This window comes from Papio anubis, chromosome 1 (assembly GCF_008728515.1).
Source record: "Papio anubis isolate 15944 chromosome 1, Panubis1.0, whole genome shotgun sequence".
In the NCBI taxonomy this organism is placed as follows: Eukaryota; Metazoa; Chordata; class Mammalia; order Primates; family Cercopithecidae; genus Papio; species Papio anubis.
Window position 1 is genome coordinate 33363286 of NC_044976.1, and position 9670 is coordinate 33372955.

Here is a 9670-nt window from a genome sequence, read left to right on the forward strand (position 1 = left end):
GTCCACCCACAGGCCCCGCACCTCCCTGCCCAAAGCGCTCAGTACGCTATTGGAACAGTAATTAACAGTTCATTATAAGTAGTTGATGTCCATGTGTGTTAAGTAAATATTTTAGAAGGTTCCGTAGTCAACGTTCGTCGATACAATCACCAATGAGTCGATCCACAGGTACCGGGAACATAGAAAGGAAAAAAGGGTAATTTGAAAATTAGTTTACGATAATACATGCCTTGTGGTATGTTCCCACTTGAGCCATTCTCATACACCTGTTTCAAAGAACAGATCTTCCCTGTAGTGCTAAAAAATTTAAGAATTAGTGCAGATGTGAAAATCCATTCCAAAATGAGTTCTAAGAAATTTCACATCAGATTAACCCAATGAAAAGCTTGCAAACTCTCACTTTCAACATCTGAACAGGAAATTTAATTTCCAAGTAAGCCTAACAAGCCCAACCAGAGATTCAATTCACTCAATGAAGTGACAAAGACCTACTCACCAGTTAGTGGCATGTGCTGCTTAAGAAACCTTGTGCTTTTCAAGATCTTAAGACACATCTGCTAAGTTGCAGAAAACTTAAAAGGTTGAAAGTTTTAATAAAATGCTACCAGACTACAAAAAGAAAAAGCATAAAAGACTAATAGATTTAGTCACTTAACCGGCACAATAACTTGATCAAAAAACTTGTGTTGCCGAATTCTCACAGGCATACTACCTTCAGAGCCATCACTATATAACCAGAGACAACTACATTCTCAGCACTATCCTATATTGTTGCAAACTGAATGAACAAACCCCACCCACCTTCAGCAGTCCATCTTTTCCCTTAGGTCTTTGAAAAGTACAGACACTTTGCTGTAATTCCATGTTTTAGATACTTCCCAGTGAAACACCAAGCTAAAGTAACTGCAATAAAGCAGTGAGTGACTTCATTATTCCCATCTCATTTTACGTAATTCTAGAGACAGAAGTTTTCAATAGAAACGTATGTGCCTCAACAGCAGACCCCTCAGGTATGCAAACACAGCAGCCTACACTGTTTTTCTCATTCCATTTATAACAGACCAGTTACTATGAGTATTACTCCAAATAAAAAACTAAAATGGCAGCAGGGTTTAACTGTTCCTATACACAATTTCAACTTCTTTAAAACAAAATACTATAGAGCTACTCAAAATGACTAAACCGTAATCTTTTTTATAAGATTTTTTACAAAATCTTACAAATTACAGGGTTTTTGGCTCATTGTTCTGTATTCTACCTCTAAGAGCTAAAAAAAGAAAAATTTGGGGCTTTCATAATTATGTTAATTACAACAGCTGAGAACCCAGGAGCTATCAGCTACCTGTTACCTAGAATATAAACCTTTAATTGTGAGAACATAAGGTCAAATTAGATTTTACACATTGCCTAACAATCTGTCTTTAGGAAGATTATTATTAAACCAAAATGTTACCCACATACTCTGAAAAATCTGAAGAAAGCCCACAGTATTACATTTTACCCAACCAGCCATTTATAATTCTAACTTTAATTCCCAAAAAGTCTTAGGTAGATTATAAACAGGTGAGGTCCTTTACTAAATCCTTATGTTTCTATTTATAAAATGAATCTTATGAGCTACACACTGCAGCTCCCCTCCTTTGCCAAAAGCCTGTAGTGAACTCATCACATTCAATTCAGCTATAAAAATGCACTCTCTAAACCCACCAAAATTCAGTCCTAGCGATTTGTAAAGCCCTAACGCAGCCACTCACGCCAGTTCAACTGATTATTCTAAGCATCTGACAGGCTATATTTACAGCTGAAACATGATAGCATCAAGAAGGTTCAGATCAAATGCACACCATTAGTATGCTTAAAAATTGTTGATTTTTGCTACTCTGTAGCAAAATGGAGATGTCAGTTGATTTTAGAAGGTATACCTACAGACAGGCCCAACAGGTGGGAAACGACGAGTCAAAACACTCAATTCCCTTTTCATAGGGTAGAAGCCACACCAAATATAGGTCAAAGTCCTACACATCACTAAAACATGCCTAAAGCTTCAAACTACAAGTCTGATTCCTACTTATGGCAAATACCAGCTTAAAGAATGACAGTTTGCCATTTGATTATTCTCACTTGGATGTAGAATAATCAGATACATTATCTAGCATCTAGAATTTGGATTTGCCATGCACTACAGTTCAAAAGCACCTAAATCTACTTATTGCCAAAGGTAATTCCACATACTACTAACAGCATTGACTCCTTGTTGGCAACCTGTTTAGGTTACCACACACCGAGTTCTTCTATGTTGCCAAAGTATTCCTCAATATTACATATTTATGTATGAAATTGGTAGGGGAAACTAAGAGGTCCAGTCACCTACTATTTAAAAAAAAAAAAAAAAACCACACCTAAGTTGTGAAAACGAGATTTTCCTTGGTACTACGTCCCACAGGATACATTACCATGTCACTTCCCATCATGGAACCACTCATGGTTGCTGGTGGAACGCCAGGATTAGCTTCATAACCTATGCCACCACCACCACCTAGAGGTGGAAATTTCTGGCCTCCTGAACCATAGGGATCTAGAAAACAAAAATAGTGGTTACAACTCCACCAGAACACCACTCTCTACTTATGTCGTTAAATTTAAATTTCATACTTACCTCCCATGTTCATCGCTCCTCCGCCACCCATTCTCATGTCTCTTTCCCTCTGCAAGAAAAAAAATTCCTTTCAATATACCAGTACCACACCCAAACCAAGCATTCTGAAGAACTGAAAAATTTTCAAGAGTTAAATAAAAAAACATGGCAAAGTTCAAAAAGTTCATCATCTGAATTATTTTTGAAATCAATATTCTGGAAACTAAGTTAGACTCAATTATCCAAAGACCTATAAAACTTCCTACTCAAGGCCGGGAGCGGTAGCTCACGCCTGTAATCCCAGCACTTTGGGAGGCCAAGGCAGGCAGATCATCTGAGGTCAGGAGTTCGAGACCAGCCTGGCCAACATGGCAAAACGCCGTCTCTACTAAAAGTAAAAAAAATTAGCCAAGTGTGGTGGCAGGCACTTGTAATCCCAGCTACTCGGGAGGCTGTGGCAGGAGAATCACTTGAACCCAGGAGATAGAGGTTGCAGTGAGGCAAGATCAAGCCACTGCACTCCAGCCTGGGTGACAAGAGCAAAACTCTGTCTCCAAACACAAAAAACTTCCTATTCAATTAAATCCTCTGACCTATACAAGACAAACATAATATACTTGATTAAAAAAAAAAAAGAAAAAGAAAAAAAACAGAAAATCACTGTAATTTGATATTTAAATTTCCTGTATTTCCTTCTAGGTACCTGCAAGTTCTATAGACAACTCCAATTAGAAGGCCGTAAAGGTTGACTTACTGGATCCATGTAGCCCATTCGGCTGTAACTTTCCTCTCTTTGGCGCCTCATTTGCTCTTCCATCTCACGTTGACGAATCATCATCTCTTCCTCTCTTCTACGTCGTTCCTCCTCTTGCCTAGAAATACCCATCAAGCACATAACTGAAGTGTTATCCACATCTTTTATAATTCAATGTGAAGAAACATAGCAGCTGGCCTAAGAACTAGGTTAGAGCTAAAAAACACAAAGGCTTAGAGTGAGTCTACGGGCATAGTACTAAAGACATTCTGGCAAAGAATGTAGGCTTTATTAAGGAAAATCTCACACTGTATTCCACTTTAAGTGTTAAACCAACACTGACATGATATTTAACCTTTGTATTTTGCCTGACCTGAAAAACTAGGTACATCTTTTTCATAAATGTCAGAATATAAATGTTAGTGCATAAATCAAGTTTTAAGACCAGGGTTGGTAATTCATGCCTGTAATCTCATAATCTCAGTACTTCAGGAGGCCACGAGTTTGACACCAGCCTAGACTCCATCTCCACAAAAGAGAAGAAAAAAAAAAAATTAGCTGGGGGGTGGTGGCCTGTGCCTGAAGTCCCAGCTGCTCAGGAGGATTGCTTGAGCTCAGAAGTTTGAGACTACAGTGAGCTATGATCACGCCACTGCACTTCAGCCTGGGCCCATCTCAAAAAAGGAAGGAAAAAAATGGCCAAGTATGGTGGCTCATGCCTGTAATCCTAGCACTTTGGGAGGCAGAGGCAGGCAGATCACTTGAGGTCAGGAGTTCAGGGCCAGCCTGGCCAATATGGCGAAACCCCGTTATCTACTAAAAATACAGAAAGAATTAGCCAGGTGTCGTGACACATGCCTGCAATCCCAGCTACTCAGGAGGCTGAGGCAAGAGAATCGCTTGAACCCAGGAAGCAGAGGTTGTGGTGAGCTGAGATTGCACCACTGGACTCCAACCTGGCCAACAGTGATACAGATTTTTTGTTGTTGTTTTTGAGACAAGAGTCTCACTCTGTCGCCCAGGCTGGAGAGCAGTGGCACAATCTCACCTTACTGCAAGCTCTGTCTCCCGGCTTCACACCATTCTCTGCCTCAGCCTCCCAAGTAGCTGGGACTACAAGCACTTGCCACCACGCCCAGCTAATTTTTTGTATTTTCAGTAGAGTATTTTCAGTTTCACCATGTTAGCCAGGATGGTCTCTATCTCCTGACCTCGAGATCCGCCCGTCTCAGCCTCCCAAAGTGCTGGGATTACAGGTGTGAGCCACTGTGCCCAGAGTGATACATTTCTAAGGGAAAAAAAAAAAGAAATGAAGGTTTAAACCTTAAACACAATTTTACCTCAACTGCATTTCTTTACGTTTCTGCATTTCTTGATTGTGAAGTTCTTCCATGCGTCTTAATTCTTCCTGTCGTCTCATCAGATCTGAACATTGGAAAATATTTTGGATTCTCATTAACAAGGTTCTAACAGGGTGAAAAAACAATTGACCTTAGCAGTGACGTAGCAGTGATGTTCATGCGGGTATCTTTTTACCTTGGCGCAAAAGATTTGCCTGATGTTCATGATAGGCATCTTCCATTTCACTTTCCAATTTGTCTTTTGCATCCTTCATGTTTTTTTCAACTTGTTCCCTTTGCTGTTTTTCCATTTCATCCAAAGACTTCCATCGCTGAGAATATTCGTACTCAAACGTACCATGCTGGGCAAAACGAGGAGGGGTTTCTCTCTCCCTAACAATACACAAAATTTAAACATGAACCAATTTGTGAATGCACACCAGAAAATACTTGCCCTCGTACTGGTCTTTTTCCTGTCCTATTTCCTGCAAAGAGTACAAAAAGCAAAAATTATCCTGATTCATCTTAAAATATCTTCACAGTAAAAATACTCAGAATACTCAGCAAAAGAGAATACAGGCACTGGAGATAAATCCTACCTTCCTCATTTTCTAATTGTTTTCCTCTAGCCAAGTTCCTTACTGAGGCTTATTTGTTCCACCCATAAAAATGTACTCCAAGCCAGGTGCGGTGGCTCGCCCCTGTAATCCCTGCACTTTGGGAGGCCGAGGCAGGTGGATCGCCTGAGGTCATGAGTTCAAGACCCATTGGGCCAACATGATGAAACACTGTCCCCACTAAAAACACAAAAAATTAGCCGGGCACAGTGGCAGGCACCTGCAATCCCAGCTATTCTGGAGGCCTGAGGCAAGAGAATCACTTGAACCCGGGAGGCCGAGGTTGCAGTGAGCTGAGATCAAGCTACTGCACTTCAGCCTGGGCCAACAACAGGTAAACTCCAGCTCGGGGGCGGGGAAGTACTTCGGCCGGGCACAGCGCCTCATGCCTGTATCCCAGCACTTTGAGAGGCTGAGGTGGGCGACTCACTTGAGGTCAGGAGTTCGAGACCAGCCTAGCAACATGGTGAAAGCCCATCTCTACTAAAAATAGAAAATGAGCCGGGACTGGCGGCGCATGCCTATAATCCCAGCTACTTGGGAGGCTGAGGCAGTAGAATCGTTTGAACCCGGGAGGCAGAGGTTGCAATGAGGTGAGATCATGCCACTGCACTCTGGCCTGGGCAACAGAGACTTTCAGTCACACACACGACTTTATTCATCATTGTAAGGACAAAACAGGATTGTATGTGAATGTACCCACCTCAGAAACAAACAGCCATCTGAGTAACAGCTTCAAATCTTTCTCAGCTTCAGATTTTTTACTAAGAAGCATATCTACATCAAATAATTTTGCATATTTTAAGCAAAATTGGAAAATTGCTAAAACAATTTTCTCCTTTACACTTAAATTAAAAACTGCCAAAAAGTTTCATCAATCTTACTTTTGATACATTGGATTCTTCTGGGCAAGTTTTTCAGGAAGACCATCTTCATCGTCTAGTTGTTCAAGTGGTTCCACGATGACTGGACGAGGAGTTCTAGTAACAAAAATGGTTCCATCTTAGCTTTGTTCCAGTTTTATTGCCACCATCTCATATAAGTCGATAAAAATTATTACAATAAACAACTTACGTTGTCAGTAAGAAAACACCTTCACTGCATCGTTCAAATGCCTTTCTTGCTGCTGGCTTAGAAGCAAATTCAACAATGCCTTTCCCTGTAGATCTTCCACGATCATCCACTATTACAACAGCCCTTTCAATAGGACCAAACTGGCTAAAGGCTTCTTCCAACAGTTCATTGGAAACATAAGGTGAAAGATTACGAACAGAAAGGGCAGCAGCATGTGTGGCAAAGCGAACTCGAAGCTGTCTACCTCTCATGGGTGTATCATCAAGTTCCGCTTTGGCTATTTCAGCCAAAGCTCTAGATTCCTGTAAATATCAGAGACACTCATGTTAATAACCCCAAAATTGGTTGATGTCTACACTCTTAAATTGTCATAAGCCTACTTTCTACTCCTTCTTCCAGCTCAGTTCGAGCATTACCTTTAGGCAGCACCCGCTAACACGACTTAGTTTACCCACCCTACCCCTCTTTTCTCTTGGGTAGCAACAATAATGCATTATACCACAGGCATATTTTTCCTGTAAGAATGGTGAAAATCAAAAAGATCAATTTATTCTCCCCAGTTTAAAAACCAAGCCTTCAGCGTTTGTAGTGACGACAAAAACAAAAACACCCCACCCCTTCTAATTCTACATAAAATTAAACTACTACACTCACAAGCTTAATAAATCCGAATCCTTTGCCTTTGTTGATAAATACTTCTCCTGGTTCTCCATATTTAGCAAATAGTCTTTTGAATTCATCCTCCGTGATATCAGCAGGTAGATTCCCAACAAACAACCGACATCGCTGTGTATAAGTTTTCTCTCCAGGCCTCCTCAAGAGAGACAAGTTGGCTTTAAACCCCTAATGAAAAAGGAAAGAAGTTTACAAACACCAGAGACCTTTGCAAGTGAAAATCCCCAAGATAGTATTTTCTTATCTGAAACTTATGAGTTGCCTTTCTGTTCCGTTTGGTCACAATCAAGGTTTTACTATGTGAGATTTCTAACATGAGCAACTATCTTAACACCGAAAAAGGAGCCCCGTCATCCAGAATGCTCGAGAACAGACACTTCCCCAAAGAGCAGACGTCCATCAGCAACTCTGTCAGCCACATATGTTGAGAGTCCCTAACAAAATCTAAATCGTATTATGAAAATAAGAAAACAGTATTAAGTCCAAATGCCACTGTAACCTACACGATGTGCGCCTGCGCTTTTACGGAACCTCCCGGTTCTCTCCAAAACAACGCCGCACGCTCTGCACTACGCCAGTTCCACGGACAAGCTACCTTCCGCAAGGCTGACCACAGCAGCCCGGCGCTTCCTTCCGAAAGAAGACCTCCCCTAGCCTTCCGCCCGCCAGGAGGGCAAAGCGCGGCGGCGGCCAATCCCCGGCCAACTGACGGGCCCGCGAGGCCGCTCCGCCCCCACGACGGCGCGCGCAAGCGCCCCTTCCGGCGGCCGACAAAATGGAAGCCCAGCGCGGGGGCGGGGGCGAGGAGGGGGCCGCCGCCATCTTAGGGGAGCCGACGCGTCGCTCCCATAGACACTCACCTCCGAGTCCGAGATTTTCTCTTCGCTGCGGCCGCCGGGCCCCCCGGGCGGGGGCCCCTGGTGGTGCTGCTGGTGGTAGGGCGGGTGGTGCTGGCGGCCCCCGCGGGGCTCCCCGCCGCCTCGATGCGGCGGCTTGGGGTGGCCGCCAGGGGTGCTTAGGCCTGGGCCGCCACCTGGCTTCGGCCCGCCAGGCATTTTGCCGCCTTTGGGACCGCCCGGACCTGGGCCCTGCTTAGGCCCTGGACCCGGGCCCGGGCCTGCCGCAGGCGGCGGCGGCGGGCCTCCGGCCTGAGGAGGTGTGGTAGGGACCCCGCTGCTTGGCGGGGTGGGTGGCGGCGCCCCGGGAGGGGCCGAGGTGACTGCTGGCGGCGGGGTCGGCGTCGGGCCTGGCCCGGACCCTGGCGGGGCCCCCGATGTCGGCGGAGTGGCGGGCGGGGCCGAGCTGGAGGCTGGCGGCGCGCTGCCTACTCCGGGAGCGGGGCCGGGTCCCTGAGCAACGACGGGCTTGGAAGAGTCCTGCGGCGGTGGCGGCGGCTGCTGCTGCTGATGCGGCTGTGGATGCGGCGGCGGCTGATGCGGTGGCGGCTGCTGTGGCGGTGGCTGCTGCGGTGGTGGCTGTTGCTGCTGTTGGTGTGGAGGCGGTGGCGGGATCGGAGGCTTAGGGCCGCTCTGGCCCGGGCCAGGACCCATGGGGCCGCGATTCTGATTGAGGCCCATGCCGGGCGGCGGAGAACGGAAGTCGTGGAGGCCGCCGCGGCCGCCGCCTCCTCCGCGCCTGTGGAAGCCGCCACCGCCACCGCCACGACTCCGGAACCGATCCCGAGACATCTCTGTGGTCAAGGGGCGGTTGAGGCAGAAGCGAAGAAGACGCTCAGGAAACGTGGAGGCCACCTTGCTTCTCACAAAATGGCGGATGACACAGGCGGCGCGCCGCCTTTGTCCTCTTCTTATATAGGCCAGTGGCACGGCCCCGCCTACCCCTCGATCGACAGCTCCAATAGCCAATTGCAATTACTATGCTTGATGACACTAAGTTGCGAAACTCTGATCTTTCCTATTGGCCCCTGAGTGAGAGGCGGGAGGCATGGAGGGACTGAAGTTTCCAGTTGGCCAATAAGCGAAGAAGGCGTTGACTGCAGACCACTATGATTTGTTAGGAGAAATTTGAATGGGTATGCCAGGGCAATTTTCACTTGCAAGCAAATAACGAGGGCCCTATCCGCTCCTGGGGAGAAGCGTTGGAGGTCTATTTTCTTTCTTGATTTCCCCTAGGAGCAATCTGCTATCCTTGCCCAGAAAAACAGATGTTTTCCGATTCAAAGTCAGAAATTTAGTGCCTGCTATCTACCCTACCTAGTGCCAAGTCAATGAAAGTAGAGAAGTAAAATCTTACCTATTTCAAAAACACACAGTCCTAACTGATTTCATTATGGAACCTCATAGGAATACAGATTTGTTGTAGCAGTATAAACTTTTCAATAGGCTTTTGTGGGTGCGCGCATTGTTCAAAAAGAGGCCGTGTGTGTGTGTGTGTGTGTGTGTGTGTGTGTGTATACATACAAACACCAATCACCGGAGGAATGTAAATATTCCACTCAACACTTTACGAACAGACTAAGGTACTTAAAAAAAAAAAAATTACAGGCCGGGCGCGGTGGCTCAAGCCTGTAATCCCAGCACTTTGGGAGGCCGAGACAGGTGGATCACGAGGTCAG

General features: G+C 45.3%; 2 protein-coding genes across 2 annotated transcripts in view; both read right to left on the reverse strand.

The window, feature by feature from the left end:
- SFPQ (splicing factor proline and glutamine rich) overlaps nucleotides 1-707 on the reverse strand; it is a 13788-nt gene extending 13081 nt beyond the window's left edge. The window contains 1 exon segment of the mRNA XM_031664358.1: nucleotides 657-707. Within this exon segment, the coding sequence (XP_031520218.1) occupies nucleotides 657-707 (51 nt within the window).
- A 387-nt stretch (nucleotides 708-1094) lies between these two features.
- On the reverse strand, nucleotides 1095-8888 carry LOC116268968 (splicing factor, proline- and glutamine-rich). Its single transcript, XM_031651045.1, has 9 exons — nucleotides 7956-8888; nucleotides 7075-7263; nucleotides 6421-6722; nucleotides 6231-6326; nucleotides 4926-5122; nucleotides 4730-4814; nucleotides 3390-3507; nucleotides 2657-2705; nucleotides 1095-2575 (listed from the first exon to the last, which is right to left on the reverse strand). Exons 1-9 carry the CDS (start codon nucleotides 8781-8783, stop codon nucleotides 2400-2402), a joined length of 2040 nt encoding a protein of 679 aa, XP_031506905.1. The 5' UTR covers nucleotides 8784-8888; the 3' UTR covers nucleotides 1095-2399.
- Nucleotides 8889-9670: the final 782 nt, after the last annotated feature.